The sequence below is a fragment of the Phasianus colchicus genome, chromosome 35 (assembly GCF_987193195.1).
Source record: "Phasianus colchicus chromosome 35, bPhaCol1.hap1.1, whole genome shotgun sequence".
Taxonomy (NCBI): domain Eukaryota; kingdom Metazoa; phylum Chordata; class Aves; order Galliformes; family Phasianidae; genus Phasianus; species Phasianus colchicus.
Window position 1 is genome coordinate 1,708,807 of NC_143470.1, and position 16,438 is coordinate 1,725,244.

Here is a 16,438-nt window from a genome sequence, read left to right on the forward strand (position 1 = left end):
ATGGGGCACAGCTATGGGGTGCCGCTATGGGGCACAGCACAGCTATGGGGCACAGCACAGCTATGGGGCAGAGCTATGGGGCACAGCTGTAGGGCACGGCTATGGGGTGCCGCTATTGGGTGCAGCACAGCTATGGGGCAGCAGAGCTCAGCTATGGGGCACAGCTATGGGGCACGGCTATGGGGTGCCGCTATGGGGTGCCGCTATGGGGTGCAGCTATGGGGCACATCTATGGGGCACAGCACAGCTATGGGGCACAGCACAGCTACGGGGCACGGCACAGCTATGGGGCACAGCTATGGGGTGCAGCTATGGGGCACAGCACAGCTATGGGGCACAGCTATAGGGCACAGCTATGGGGTGCCGCTATGGGGCACAGCACAGCTATGGGATGCACCTATGGGGCACAGCACAGCTATGGGGCACGGCACAGCTATAGGGCACAGCTATGGGGCACAGCACAGTTATGGGGCGCAGCTATGGGGCGCAGCTATAGGGCACAGCTATGGGGCACAGCACAGTTATGGGGCGCAGCTATGGGGCGCAGCTATGGGGCACAGCACAGCTATGGGATGCAGCTATGGGGCACAGCACGGCTATGGGGTGCACCTATGGGGCACAGCTCAGCTATGGGGCACAGCTATGGGGTGCAGCTATGGGGCACAGTTATGGGGTGCCGCTATGGGGTGCCACTATGGGGTGCAGCACAGCTATGGGGCAGCACAGCTCAGCTATGGGGCACAGCTCAGCTATGGGGCACAGCTATGGGGCACAGCTATAGGGCACAGCTATGGGGTGCCGCTATGGGGCACAGCACAGCTATGGGGTGCAGCTATGGGGCACAGCACAGCTATGGGGTGCAGCTATGGGGCACAGCACAGCTATGGGGCGCAGCTATGGGGCGCAGCTATGGGGCACAGCACAGCTATGGGGCAGAGCTATGGGGCAGAGCTATGGGGCACAGCTATGGGGTGCCGCTATGGGGTGCAGCACAGCTATGGGGCAGCACAGCTCAGCTATGGGGCATGGCTATGGGGCACAGCTATGGGGCACAGTTATGGGGCACAGCACAGCAATGGGGTGCAGCTATGGGGCACAGCACAGCTATGGGGCGCAGTTATGGGGCACAGCACAGCTATGGGGCACGGCTATGGGGCGCAGCTATGGGGCGCAGCTATGGGGCACAGCACAGCTATGGGGCACAGCTATGGGGCACAGCACAGCTACGGGGCGCAGCTATGGGACACAGCTATGGGGTGCAGCTATGGGGCACAGCACAGCTATGGGGCGCAGCTATGGGGCACGGCTATGGGGCACGGCTATGGGGCACAGCTATGGGGTGCAGCTATGGGGCACAGCACAGCTATGGGGCGCAGCTATGGGGCACGGCTATGGGGCACGGCTATGGGGCACAGCTATGGGGTGCAGCTATGGGGCACAGCACAGCTATGGGGCACAGTTATGGGGCACAGCTATGGGGCACAGCTATGGGGTGCTGCTATGGGGCACAGCACAGCTATGGGGCGCAGCTATGGGGCACAGTTATGGGGCACAGCACAGCTATGGGGCACGGCTATGGGGCACAGCACAGCTATGGGGCGCAGCTATGGGGCACAGCTCAGCTATGGGGCACAGCACAGCTATGGGGCGCAGCTATGGGGCACAGCTCAGCTATGGGGCACAGCTATGGGGCACGGCTATGGGGCACAGCACAGCTATGGGGCAGCAGAGCTCAGCTATGGGGCACAGCTCAGCTATGGGGCAGAGCGCAGCTATGGGGCACGGCTATGGGGCACAGCACAGCTATGGGGCAGAGCGCAGCTATGGGGCAGCACCCCCAGGTTCCCCCCTCGCACCCCCCAGATTTCCCCTCCCCCACATGATGATGTCACCCAGCCTGATGACGACAGCAGCACCCAATGACGTCACCCCCACCCGATGACGTCACCGCCCAATGACGTCACCCCACCCAATGACGTCAGCCCCGCCCGATGACGTCACTCTGCCCAATGACAGCCGCCCCACCCGATGACGTCACCCCACCCGATCACGTCAGCCCATCCCAATGACGCCAACCCACCCGATGACGTCACCGCCCAATGACGTCAGCACCACCCGATGACGTCAGCCCCTCCCAATGACGCCAACCCACCCGATGACGTCACACGCCCCGATGACGTCAGCCTCGCCCGATGACGTCGGCACCCGATGACGTCAGCGCCACCCGGTGACGTCACCGCCAAATGACGTCAGCCCCTCCCAATGACGTCACCACCCAATGACGTCAGCCCCGCCCCGATCACGTCAGCAGCAGCCAATGGCATCAGCCCCACCCGATGACGTCAGCAGCCATTGACGGCCGCCCCCGCCCGATGACGTCACCCCACCCGATGACGTCAGCACCACCCGATGACGTCAGCCCCGCCCGATGACGTCAGCAGCCAATGACGGCCGCCCCGCCCAATGACGTCACCACCCAATGACGTCAGCGCCACCCGATGCCGGCACCGCCCAATGACGTCAGCCCCTCCCAATGACGTCACCACCCAATGACGTCACCCCGCGCCATGACGTCACAGCGGCACTTCCGTTTATTACAAGCGATCGTTTGGCCCCAAATCCGCCCCTCCCCCCCACGAATCCGACCGGGCGCCGCCCCCTCCCTGCCCCACACCTCCGCCCCACAGCGCCGCCCCACAGCGCCGCCGCAGCCATTCAGTGGGGCAGGACACCACTTGTGGGTCACAGCCCCACTTATGGGGCAGATCCCACTTATGGGGCAGAGCCTCACTTGTGGGTCAGATCCCAGTTATGGGTCACAGCTTCACTTGTGGGGCAGAGCTCCACTTATGGGTCAGAGCCCCACTTATGGGTCAGAGCCTCACTTATGGGGCAGATCCCACTTATGGGGCAGAGCCTCACTTATGGGGCAGATCCCACTTATGGGGCAGAGCCTCACTTATGGGGCAGAGCCTCACTTATGGGGCAGATCCCACTTATGGGGCAGAGCCTCACTTATGGGTCAGATCCCACTTATGGGTCAGAGCCTCACTTATGGGGCAGGACCCCACTTATGGGGGGGAGCCTCACTTATGGGGCAGTTCCCACTTATGGGGCAGTTCCCACTTCTGGGGCAGAGCCTCACTTATGGGGCAGAGACTCACTTATGGGGCAGATCCCACTTGTGGGGCAGAGCCTCACTTGTGGGTCACCGTCACACTTATGGGTCGCAGCTCCACTTGTGGGTCAGATCCCAGTTATGGGGCAGAGCCCCACTTATGGGGCAGAGCCTCACTTGTGGGTCACCGTCACACTTATGGGTCGCAGCCCCACTTGTGGGTCAGATCCCAGTTATGGGGCAGAGCCCCAGTTATGGGGCAGAGCTCCACTTATGGGGCAGAGCCTCACTTATGGGTCATGGTCCCACTTATGGGTCGCAGCCCCACTTGTGGGTTGCAGCTTCACTTGTGGGTCAGATCCCAGTTATGGGTCACAGCTTCACTTGTGGGGCAGAGCTCCACTTGTGGGTCAGAACCCCACTTATGGGTCTGAGCCCCACTTGTGGGGCGGAGCCTCACTTATGGGGCAGATCCCACTTATGGGGCAGAGCCCCACTTATGGGGCACAGTCCCACTTGTGGGTCAGATCCCACTTATGGGGCAGAGCCCCACTTATAGGGCAGGGCCCCACTTATGGGGCAGGGCCTCACTTATGGGGCAGTTCCCACTTGTGGGGCAGAGCTCCACTTGTGGGTCAGAGAGTCACTTATGGGTCAGAGAGTCACTTATGGGGCAGATCCACTTGTGGGTCTGAGCTCCACTTGTGGGGCAGAGCCTCACTTATGGGTCACTGTCACACTTATGGGTCGCAGCTCCACTTGTGGGTCAGATCCCAGTTATGGGTCACAGCTTCACTTGTGGGGCAGAGCCTCACTTATGGGGCAGATCCCACTTGTGGGTCAGATCCCACTTATGGGGCAGAGCCCCACTTATAGGGCAGGGCCCCACTTATGGGAGGGAGCCTCACTTATGGGGCAGTTCCCACTTATGGGGCAGAGCTCCACTTGTGGGGCAGAGCATCACTTATGGGTCACAGCCCCACTTATGGGTCACAGCCCTACTTATGGGTCAGATCCCCACTTATGGGTCACAGCCCCACTTGTGGGTCAGATCCCAGTTATGGGTCACAGCTTCACTTGTGGGGCAGAGCTCCACTTATGGGGCAGAGCCCCACTTATGGGGGGAGCCTCACTTATGGGGCAGTTCCCACTTATGGGGCAGAGCTCCACTTGTGGGTCAGAGACTCACTTATGGGTCGCAGATCCACTTATGGGTCACAGCCCCACTTGTGGGTCAGATCCCAGTTATGGGGCAGGACCCCACTTATGGGTCTGAGCTCCACTTATGGGGCAGGGCCCCACTTATGGGTCGCAGCTCCACTTATGGGTCACAGCTCCACTTATGGGTCAGAGCCCCACTTATGGGTCGCAGCTCCACTTATGGGTCCCAGTCCCACTTATGGGTCACAGCCCCACTTATGGGTCGCAGCTTCACTTATGGGGCAGAGCCCCGCTTATGGGGCAGGGCCACATTTATGGGTCGTAGCCCCACTTATGGGTCACAGCCCCACTTATGGGTCGCAGCCCCACTTGTGGGTCAGTCCGTGGGTCCATCCATGTTCTCCCGTGGGCCCACATCCACTTGTGGGGCAGCGCTATGGGGCAGGGGCCCACCTGTGGGTCGCAATCCCACTTATGGGTCAGAGGTTCAGGGCTTCACTTATGGGTCACAGCTTCACTTGTGGGTCGCAGCTCCACTTGTGGGTCAGATCCCAGTTATGGGGCAGAGCCCCACTTATGGGGCAGAGCTCCACTTGTGGGGCGGGGCTCAACTTATGGGTCAGTCCGTGTGGGTCACAGCCCCACTTATGGGTCACAGCTTCACTTGTGGGTCGCAGCTCCACTTGTGGGTCAGTCCGTGGGTCCGTCCGTGTCTTCCTTTATGGGCCCACATCCACTTGTGGGGCAGCGCTATGGGGCAGAGCTTCACTTATGGGGCACGGTCCCACTTGTGGGGCAGACCCCCACTTATGGGGCAGGGCTCAACTTATGGGTCAGTCCGTGTGGGTCGCGGCCCCACTTATGGGTCGCAGCTTCACTTGTGGGTCGCAGCTCCACTTGTGGGTCGGATCCCAGTTGTGGGGCAGAGCCGCACTTATGGGGCAGAGCTCCACTTGTGGGGCAGGGCTCAACTTATGGGTCGCAGCTCCACTTGTGGGTCAGTCCGTGGGTCCATCCATGTCCTCCCGTGGGTCCACATCCACTTGTGGGGCAGCGCTATGGGGCAGAGCTTCACTTGTGGGTCAGAGCTCCACTTATGGGGCAGGGCTCCACTTATGGGTCAGTCCGTGGGTCCGTCCGTGTTTTCATTTCCGGGCCCACATCCACTTGTGGGGCAGAGCCACGGAGTGCAGCTATGGGGCAGCGCTATGGGGCAGGGTCCCACTTGTGGGGCAGGGCTTCACTTATGGGTCAGAGCTTCACGTACTTATGGGGCAGCGCCCCACTTAGGGGTCACGGTCCCACTTATGGGTCAGTCTGTATGGGGTGGGGCTGTGGGGCAGAGCCATGGAGGGTCGCTATGGGGCAGAGCCCCACTTATGGGGCAGAGCGTCACTTATGGGTCTGAGCCCCACTTGTGGGTCAGTCTGTGTGGGGCAGAGCCTCACTTATGGGGCAGAGCCCCACTTGTGGGTCAGTCTGTGTGGGTTAATGCCCTACTTATGGGTCAGATCCCACTTATGGGGCAGAGCCTCACTTATGGGTCACAGCCCCACTTATGGGTCAGTCTGTGGGGGGTGATGCTGTGGGGCAGCATCATGGAGTGTTGCTATGGGGCAGAACTGTGGGGGAGGGCACAACTTATGGGGCAGAGCTCCACTTATGGGGCAGAGCCTTACTTATGGGTCAGTCTGTGTGGGTCACAGCCTCACTTATGGGTCAGGGCCCCAGTTGTGGGTCAAAGCCCCACTTGTGGGGCAGAGACCCGCTTATGGGGCAAAGCCTCACTTATGGGGCAGAGCCCCACTTGTGGGTCAGTCTGTGTGGGTCAGAGCCCCACTTATGGGGCAGAGCCCACTTATGGGTCAGTCTGTGTGGATTAATGCCCTACTTATGGGGCACAGCCCCACTTGTGGGTCTGCGTGGGTCAGAACCTCACTTATGGGGCAGAGCCGCACTTATGGGTCACAGCCCCACTTGTGGGTCAGGGCCCCACTTATGGGGCAGAGCCCCACTTATGGGGCAGAGCTCCACTTGTGGGTCTGAGCCTCACTTGTGGGTCAGTCTGTGTGGGTTAATGCCCTACTTATGGGTCAGATCCCACTTATGGGGCAGATCCACTCATGGGTCACAGCCCCACTTGTGGGTCAGGGCCCCACTTATGGGTCACAGCCCCACTTATGGGGCAGAGCTCCACTTGTGGGTCTGAGCCTCACTTGTGGGTCAGTCTGTGTGAGTTAATGCCCTACTTATGGGTCCCAGTCCCACTTGTGGGTCAGATCCCACTTATGGGTCAAAGCCCCACTTATGGGGCAGGGCCCCACTTATGGGGCAGAGCTCCACTTGTGGGTCACACCTCCATTTATGGGTCACAGCCCCTCTGACCTACGGGGCAAAGGCTGACCTATGGGGCAGAGACGCAGCTATGGGGCAGAGGCTCTGATCTATGGGGCAGAGATCCTCATCTATGGGGCGGAGACCCATCTATGGGGCAGAGGCTCTGACCTATGGGGCAGAGGCCCTCATCTATGGGGCAGAGATCCTCATCTATGGGGCACAGACCCTCATCTATGGGGTGGAGGCTCTGACCTGCCCATCTATGGGGCAGAGGCCCCCATCTATGGGGCAGAGGCCCTCATCTATGGGGCAGAGACCCATCTATGGGGCAGAGATCCTCCTCTATGGGGCAGAGACCCTCCTCTATGGGGCAGAGGCTCTGACCTGCCCATCTATGGGGCAGAGGCCCTCATCTATGGGGCACAGGCCCTCATCTATGGGGCAGAGACCCTCTTCTATGGGGCGGAGGTGGATCTATGGGGCGGAGGCTCGGATGCCCATCTATGGGGCAGAGGCCCTCATCTATGGGGCAGAGGCTCTGACCTATAGGGCAAAGGCTGCGACTCTGACCTATGGGGTGGAGGCGGATCTATGGGGCAGAGACCCTCATCTATGGGGCAGAGACCCATCTATGGGGCAGAGACCCTCATCTATGGGGCAGAGGCTTTGACCTATGGGGCAGAGACCCATCTATGGGGCAGAGCCCCTCATATATGGGGTGGAGTTTCCTCTATGGGGCAGAGACCCTCCGCTATGGGGCAGAGACCCTCCGCTATGGGGTGGAGGCTCTGACCTATGGGGCAGAGACCCTCATCTATGGGGCGGAGTTTCCTCTATGGGGCAGAGACCCTCCGCTATGGGGCAGAGACCCATCTATAGGGCAGTGACCCTCATCTATGGGGCAGAGGCCCTCATCTATGGGGCAGAGGCTCTGACCTGCCCATCTATGGGGCAGAGGCCCTCATCTATGGGGCAGAGGCTTTGACCAATAGGGCAGAGACCCTCATCTATGGGGCAGAGACCCATCTATGGGGCAGAGACCCATCTATAGGGCAGCGACCGTCATCTATGGGGCAGAGGCCCTCATCTATGGGGCAGAGACCCATCTATAGGGCAGTGACCCTCATCTATGGGGCAGAGGCCCTCATCTATGGGGTGGAGTTTCCTCTATGGGGCAGAGACCCTCCGCTATGGGGCGGAGGCTCTGACCTATGGGGCAGAGACCCCCATCTATGGGGCAGAGGCTTTGACCTATGGGGCAGAGCCCCTCACCTATGGGGCAGAGACCCATCTATAGGGCAGAGACCCTCCGCTATGGGGCAGAGACCCATCTATGGGGCAGAGACCCTCATCTATGGGGCGGATTTTCCTCTATGGGGCAGAGACCCTCCGCTATGGGGTGGAGGCTCTGACCTATGGGGCAGAGACCCTCATCTATGGGGCGAAGTTTCCTCTATGGGGCAGAGACCCTCCGCTATGGGGCAGAGACCCATCTATGGGGCAGAGACCCATCTATAGGGCAGTGACCCTCATCTATGGGGCAGAGGCCCTCATCTGTGGGGCAGAGGCTTTGACCTATGGGGCAGAGACCCTCATCTATGGGGCACAGACACCCATCTATGGGGCAGAGACCCATCTATGGGGCAGAGCCCCTCATCTATGGGGCAGAGACCCTCACCTATGGGCAGAGACCCATCTATGGGGCAGAGCCCCTCATCTGTGGGGCAGAGGCCCTCATCTATGGGGCAGAGGCTTTGACCTATGGGGCAGAGACCCATCTATGGGGCAGAGCCCCTCATATATGGGGTGGAGTTTCCTCTATGGGGCAGAGACCCTCCGCTATGGGGCAGAGACCCTCCGCTATGGGGTGGAGGCTCTGACCTATGGGGCAGAGACCCTCATCTATGGGGCGGAGTTTCCTCTATGGGGCAGAGACCCTCCGCTATGGGGCAGAGACCCATCTATAGGGCAGTGACCCTCATCTATGGGGCAGAGGCCCTCATCTATGGGGCAGAGGCTCTGACCTGCCCATCTATGGGGCAGAGGCCCTCATCTATGGGGCAGAGGCTTTGACCAATAGGGCAGAGACCCTCATCTATGGGGCAGAGACCCATCTATGGGGCAGAGACCCATCTATAGGGCAGCGACCGTCATCTATGGGGCAGAGGCCCTCATCTATGGGGCAGAGACCCATCTATAGGGCAGTGACCCTCATCTATGGGGCAGAGGCCCTCATCTATGGGGTGGAGTTTCCTCTATGGGGCAGAGACCCTCCGCTATGGGGCGGAGGCTCTGACCTATGGGGCAGAGACCCCCATCTATGGGGCAGAGACCCATCTATAGGGCAGTGACCCTCATCTATGGGGCAGAGACCCTCATCTATGGGGCAGAGACCCCCATCTATGGGGCAGAGGCTTTGACCTATGGGGCAGAGCCCCTCACCTATGGGGCAGAGACCCATCTATAGGGCAGAGACCCTCCGCTATGGGGCAGAGACCCATCTATGGGGCAGAGACCCTCATCTATGGGGCGGATTTTCCTCTATGGGGCAGAGACCCTCCGCTATGGGGTGGAGGCTCTGACCTATGGGGCAGAGACCCTCATCTATGGGGCGAAGTTTCCTCTATGGGGCAGAGACCCTCCGCTATGGGGCAGAGACCCATCTATGGGGCAGAGACCCATCTATAGGGCAGTGACCCTCATCTATGGGGCAGAGGCCCTCATCTGTGGGGCAGAGGCTTTGACCTATGGGGCAGAGACCCTCATCTATGGGGCACAGACACCCATCTATGGGGCAGAGACCCATCTATGGGGCAGAGCCCCTCATCTATGGGGCAGAGACCCTCACCTATGGGCAGAGACCCATCTATGGGGCAGAGCCCCTCATCTGTGGGGCAGAGGCCCTCATCTATGGGGCAGAGGCTTTGACCTATGGGGCAGAGACCCATCTATGGGGCAGAGCCCCTCACCTACGGGGCAGAGATCCTCATCTATGGGGCAGAGACCCTCATATGTGGGGTGGAGTTTCCTCTATGGGGCAGAGACCCATCTATGGGGCAGAGACCCCCATCTATGGGGCAGAGACCCCCATCTATGGGGCAGAGACCCATCTATGGGGCAGAGCCCCTCATCTATGGGGCAGAGGCTTTGACCTATGGGGCAGAGACCCATCTATGGGGCAGAGACCCTCATCTATGGGGCGGAGGCTCTGACCTATGGGGCAGAGACCCATCTATGGGGCAGAGACCCTCATCTATGGGGCAGAGGCCCTCATCTATGGGGCGGAGTGTCCTCTATGGGGCAGAGACCCATCTATAGGGCAGCGACCGTCATCTATGGGGCAGAGACCCATCTATGGGGCAGAGACCCCCATCTATGGGGCAGAGACCCATCTATAGGGCAGTGACCCACATCTATGGGGCAGAGACCCTCATCTATGGGGCAGAGACCCATCTATGGGGCAGAGGCCCTCATCTATGGGGCAGAGGCTTTGACCAATAGGACAGAGACCCCCATCTATGGGGCAGAGACCCTCACCTATGGGGCAGAGACCCATCTATAGGGCAGTGACCCTCATCTATGGGGCAGAGACCCATCTATGGGGCAGAGACCCCCATCTATGGGGCAGAGACCCATCTATAGGGCAGTGACCCACATCTATGGGGCAGAGCCCCTCATCTATGGGGCAGAGACCCATCTATAGGGCAGTGACCCTCATCTATGGGGCAGAGGCTTTGACCAATAGGGCAGAGACCCACATCTATGGGGCAGAGACCCTCACCTATGGGGCAGAGACCCATCTATAGGGCAGTGACCCTCATCTATGGGGCAGAGACCCATCTATGGGGCAGAGACCCATCTATAGGGCAGTGACCCACATCTATAGGGCAGTGACCCACATCTATGGGGCAGAGCCCCTCATCTATGGGGCAGAGACCCTCATCTATGGGGCAGAGACCCCCATCTATGGGGCAGAGGCTTTGACCAATAGGGCAGAGACCCTCATCTATGGGGCAGAGCCCCTCACCTATGGGGCAGAGACCCATCTATAGGGCAGTGACCTGCCCATCTATGGGGCAGAGACCCATCTATGGGGCAGAGACCCATCTATAGGGCAGTGACCCACATCTATGGGGCAGAGCCCCTCATCTATGGGGCAGATATCCCCATCTATGGGGCAGAGACCCTCCGCTATGGGGCTGCAGTTCCGCTACGGGCCGGAGGCGGCGCTGTGGGGCGGCGCGGCGGCGGGGCTGAGTTCGGCCTCCAAGGCCTCGAAGGCGTCCAACATGGCGGCCCGCACGCGCTCCGTCAGCGCCGGGACGTCGGCGGCGCTCAGACCCGCCGTCGGCTGCGGGGGCAGCACCTGGATCACGCAGCGGCCTGCGGGCGCAAGGGATTGTGGGGGTTATGGGCGGGGCGCAAGGGATTGTGGGGGTTTGTGTGGGGGGGGTTTGTGGGGGGGCGCAAGGGGTTATGGGGATTGTGGGGGTTTGTGGGGGGGCAGCACCTGGATCACGCAGCGGCCTGGGGGCGCAGGGGATTGTGGGGGTTATGGGCGGGGCGCAGGGGATTGTGGGGGTTATGGGCGGGGCGCAAGGGATTGTGGGGATTTGTGGGGGGGGCTGCAGCTGGATCACGCAGCGGCCTGGGGGCGCAAGGGATTGTGGGGGTTTGTGGGGGGGGTTGTGGGGGGGCCGCAAGGGGTTATGGGGGTTTGTGGGGAAGGTGATGGGGGGGCAGCACCTGGATCACGCAGCGGCCTGCGGGGCGCAAGGGATTGTGGGGGTTTGTGGGGAGGGCGCAAGGGATTGTGGGGGTTATGGGGGGGGCAGCACCTGGATCACGCAGCGGCCTGGGGGCGCAGGGGATTGTGGGGGGTTGTGGGGGGGGGGGCAGCACCTGGATCACGCAGCGGCCTGCAGGGGCGCAAGGGATTGTGGGGGTTATGGGCGGGGCGCAAGGGATTGTGGGGATTTGTGGGGGGGGGGTTATGGGGGGCGCAAGGGATTGTGGGGGTTTGTGGGGGGGGTGAGTGGGGGGCGTTTGTGGGGGGGCGGCACCTGGATCACGCAGCAGCCTGCGGGCGCAAGGGATTGTGGGGGTTATGGGGGGGGCGCAAGGGATTGTGGGGGTTTGTGGGGGGGGCGCAAGGGGTTATGGGGGTTATGGGGGGGTGCAGGGGGTTATGGGGGTTTGTGGGGGGGGATGGGGGGAGCAGCACCTGGATCACGCAGCAGCCTGGGGGCGCAAGGGATTGTGGGGGTTTGTGGGGGGGGGTTATGGGGGGGCGCAAGGGGTTATGGGGGTTTGTGGGGGGGCAGCACCTGGATCACGCAGCGGCCTGCGGGGCGCAGGGGATTGTGGGGGTTTGTGGGGGGGGCGCAAGGGATTGTGGGGGTTTGTGGGGGGGGTGATGGGGGGGGCGGCACCTGGATCACGCAGCGGCCTGCAGGGGCGCAAGGGATTGTGGGGGTTTGTGGGGGGGGGCGCAAGGGATTGTGGGGATTTGTGGGGGGGGGGGGTTTGTGGGGGGGCGCAAGGGGTTATGGGGATTTGTGGGGGGGGCGGGCTGCAGCTGGATCACGCAGCGGCCTGGGGGGGCGCAAGGGATTGTGGGGGTTATGGGCGGGGCGCAAGGGATTGTGGGGGTTTGTGTGGGGGGGGTTTGTGGGGCGGCGCAAGGGGTTATGGAGATTTGTGGGGGGGGCGGGCTGCAGCTGGATCACGCAGCGGCCTGCGGGCGCAAGGAATTGTGGGGGTTATGGGCGGGGCGCAAGGGATTGTGGGGGTTTGTGGGGGGTTATGGGGGTTTGTGGAGGGGGATGGGGGGGGCGGCACCTGGATCACGCAGCGGCCTGCGGGGCGCAAGGGATTGTGGGGGTTATGGGGGGGCACAAGGGATTGTGGGGGTTATGGGCGGGGCGCAAGGGATTGTGGGGGTTTGTGGGGGGGGTGAGTAGGGGGAGGTTTGTGGGGGGGCAGCACCTGGATCACGCAGCGGCCTGCGGGCGCAGGGGATTGTGGGGGTTATGGGCGGGGCGCAAGGGATTGTGGGGGTTATGGGGGGGGGGCTGCAGCTGGATCACGCAGCGGCCTGGGGGGGCGCAAGGGATTGTGGGGGTTATGGGCGGGGCGCAAGGGATTGTGGGGGTTATGGGGGGGGGTTATGGGGGGATTATGGGTGGTTATGGGGTTTTCTATGGGGTTTTCTATGGGGTGGTTATGGGGCAGCTGTGCGGTAATGGGGGGTGATGGGGGGCCATGGGGAAACCCCATAGGAAACCCCAGAACCACCCCACACCCAGCCCCATAGCTGCCCCATAGCAGCCCCACATCCAGCCCCATAGCTGCCCCATAGCTGCCCTATAGCAGCCCCACACCCAGCCCCATAGCTGCCCCATAACCACCCCACATCCAGCCCCATAGCTGCCCCATAGCAACCCCACACCCAGCCCCATAGCTGCCCCACACCCAGCCCCATAGCTGCCCCATAGCAACCCCACACCCAGCCCCATCCCTGCCCCACACCCAGCCCCACATCCACCCCATAGCCTCCCCTCACACAGCCCCATAGCTGCCCCATAGCAGCCCCACACCCAGCCCCACATCCAGCCCCATAGCTGCTCCACATCCAGCCCCATAGCAGCCCCACAACCAAGCCCCATAGCTGCCCCACATCCAGACCCATAGCTGCCCCATAGCTGCCCTATAGCAACCCCACATCCAGCCCCATAGCTGCCCTATAGCAGCCCCACACCCAGCCCCATAGCTGCCCCATAACCACCCCACATCCAGCCCCATAGCTGCCCCATAGCTGCCCCACACCCAGCCCCACACGCTGCCCCAGAACCACCCCACCTCCAGACCCATAGCTGCCCCATAGCAGCCCCATAGCAGCCCCACACCCAACCCCTCACCCAGCCCCATAGCAGCCCCATAGCAGTCTCACACCCAGCCCCATAACCACCCCACACCCAGCCCCATAGCTGCCCCATAGCCGCCCCACACCCAGCCCCATAGCCTCCCCACACTCAGCCCCATAGCTGCCCCATAGCAGCCCCATAGCAGTCCCACGCCCAGCCCCATAGCAACCCCACACTCAGCCCCATAGCAGCCCCATAGCAGTCCCACACCAGCCCCATAACTGCCCCATAGCTGCCCTATAGCAACCCCACATCCAGCCCCATAGCAGCCCCACACCCAGCCCCATAGCTGCCCCATAGCAACCCCATATTCAGCCCCACACCCAGCCCCATAGCAGCCCCACACCCAGCCCCACATCAGCCCCATAGCTGCCCCATAGCCACCCCACACCCAGCCCCACATCCACCCCAAAGCAGTCCCACACCCAGCCCCACAGCCAGCCCCATAGCTGCCCCATAGCAGCCCCACACCCAGCCCCACAGCAACCCCACAGCCAGCCCCATAGCTGCCCCATAGCAGCCCCATAGCTGCCCCACAGCCAGCCCCATAGCTGCCCCATAACCACCCCACACTCAGCCCCATAGCTGCCCCATAGCAGCCCCATATTCAGCCCCACACCCAGCCCTATAGCAGCCCCACACCCAGCCCCACATCAGCCCCATAGCAACCCCACACCAGCCCCATAGCTGCCCCATAGCAACCCCACACCCAGCCCCATAGCTGCCCCATAGCAGCCCCACACCAGCCCCCCAGCATCCCCATAGCTGCCCTATAGCAACCCCATATTCAGCCCCACACCCAGCCCCACAGCAGCCCCACATCCAGCCCCATAGCTGCCCCATAGCAGCCCCACACCCAGCCCCATAGCAACCCCACACCCAGCCCCATAGCTGCCCCATAGCTGCCCTATAGCAGCCCCACACCCAGCCCCACATCAGCCCCATAGCCTCCCCACACTCAGCCCCATAGCTGCCCCATAACCACCCCACACCCAGCCCCACATCCACCCCATAGCCACCCCACACCCAGCCCCATAGCAGCCCCACACCCAGCCCCATAGCTGCCCCATAGCAGCCCCACACCCAGCCCCATAGCTGCCCTATAGCAACCCCACACCCAGCCCCATAGCTGCCCCACAGCAGCCCCCCATCCTGCCCTCACCGGAAGTGAAGCGCCGCTCGCTGCGGCTGTAGAAATGGCGGTACGACGAGATGACGATGGGCACCACCGGCACCTGCGGGGGGGTGAGCCCCACAGCTGCCCCACAGCTGCCCCATAGCCGCCCCATGGCTGCCCCATAGCTGCCCCACAGCCGCCCCATGGCTGCCCCACAGCTGCCCCACGGCTGCCCCATAGCTGCCCCATGGCTGCCCCATAGCTGCCCCACAGCCGCCCCATGGCTGCCCCACAGCTGCCCCACAGCTGCCCCATAGCCACCCCATAGCTGCCCCATGGCTGCCCCATAGCTGCCCCATAGCCGCCCCATAGATACCGCATAGCTGCCCCATAGATACTCCAGAGCTGCCGCACAGCTACCCCATGGCTGCCCCATAGCCACCCCATAGCTGCCCCATAGCCACCCCATAGATACCAAATAGCTGCCCCACAGCTGCCCCATAGCTGCCCCATGGCTGCCCCATAGCTGCCCCATGGATACCAAATAGCTGCCCCATAGCTGCCCCATAGATACCCCAGAGCTGCCCCATACCCGCCCCATAGCTGCCCCATAGATACCCCAGAGCTGCCCCATAGCGGCCCCATAGATGTCCTATAGTTGCCCCATAGCAGCTCCATAGTTGCCCCATAAATGTCCTATAGCTGCCCCATAGCTGCCCCATGGCTGCCCCATAACCGCCCCACAGCTGCCCCACAGCTGCCCCATAGCCGCCCCATGGCTGCCCCATAGCTGCCCCATGGCTGCCCCATAGCCGCCCCATAGATACCAAATAGCTGCCCCATAGCGGCCCCATAGGTGTCCTATAGTTGCCCCATAGCAGCTCCATAGTTGCCCCATAAATGTCCTATAGCTGCCCCATAGCTGCCCCATGGCTGCCCCATAGCCGCCCCACAGCTGCCCCACAGCTGCCCCGTAGACGTCCCATAGGTGCCCCATAGCTGCCCCATGGCTGCCCCATAGATGTCCTATAGCTGCCTATACAACCCCACATCACCCCACATCACCCCATACCACCCCCCATGACCCCATATCACCCCACATCCCCCCACATCACCCCATATCACCCCATATCCCCCCATATCACCCCATAACACCCCCCATGACCCCATATCACCCCACATCACCCCACATCACCCCACATCCCCCCACATCACCCCATATCACCCCCCACGACCCCATAACACCCCATATCACCCGACATCCCCCCACATCCCCCCCCCCAGCCCCCACGACCCCATAACACCCCATACCCCCCCCCACGACCCCATATCACCCCACATCCCCCCACATCACCCCACATCTCCCCCCCCACCCCCCACGACCCCATAACACCCCATATCCCCCCACATCCCCCCACACCACCCCCCACGACCCCATATCACCCCCCACGACCCCATAACACCCCACATCCCCCAACATCCCCCCATATCAGCCCCCATCACCTCCCATGACCCCACATCCCCCCATAACACCCCCCCCATCACCCCACATCCCCCCACATCCCCCCCCCACCCCCCACGACCCCATAACACCCCATATCACCCCACATCACCCCACATCCCCCCCCATCAGCCCCCACGACCCCACATCACCCCATAACACCCCACATCCCCCCACATCCCCCCACATCACCCCCCCCAGCCCCCACGACCCCATAACACCGCATACCCCCCCCCCATGACCCCATAACATCCCACATCCCCCCACATCCCCCCACA

General features: G+C 62.2%; 1 protein-coding gene across 1 annotated transcript in view; it reads right to left on the minus strand.

Moving 5' to 3' along the window:
• Positions 1-509: 509 nt before the first annotated feature.
• AGPAT1 (1-acylglycerol-3-phosphate O-acyltransferase 1) overlaps positions 510-16,438 on the minus strand; it is a 29,994-nt gene continuing 14,065 nt past the window's right edge. The window contains exons 5-9 of the mRNA XM_090129277.1: positions 14,705-14,777; positions 10,786-10,999; positions 7,889-9,156; positions 7,410-7,846; positions 510-7,226 (exon numbers count right to left, since the gene is read on the minus strand). Coding sequence (XP_089985403.1) covers positions 10,827-10,999; positions 14,705-14,777 — 246 coding nt within the window. The 3' untranslated portion in view covers positions 510-7,226; positions 7,410-7,846; positions 7,889-9,156; positions 10,786-10,826. The remainder of the gene's footprint in view (positions 7,227-7,409; positions 7,847-7,888; positions 9,157-10,785; positions 11,000-14,704; positions 14,778-16,438) is intronic.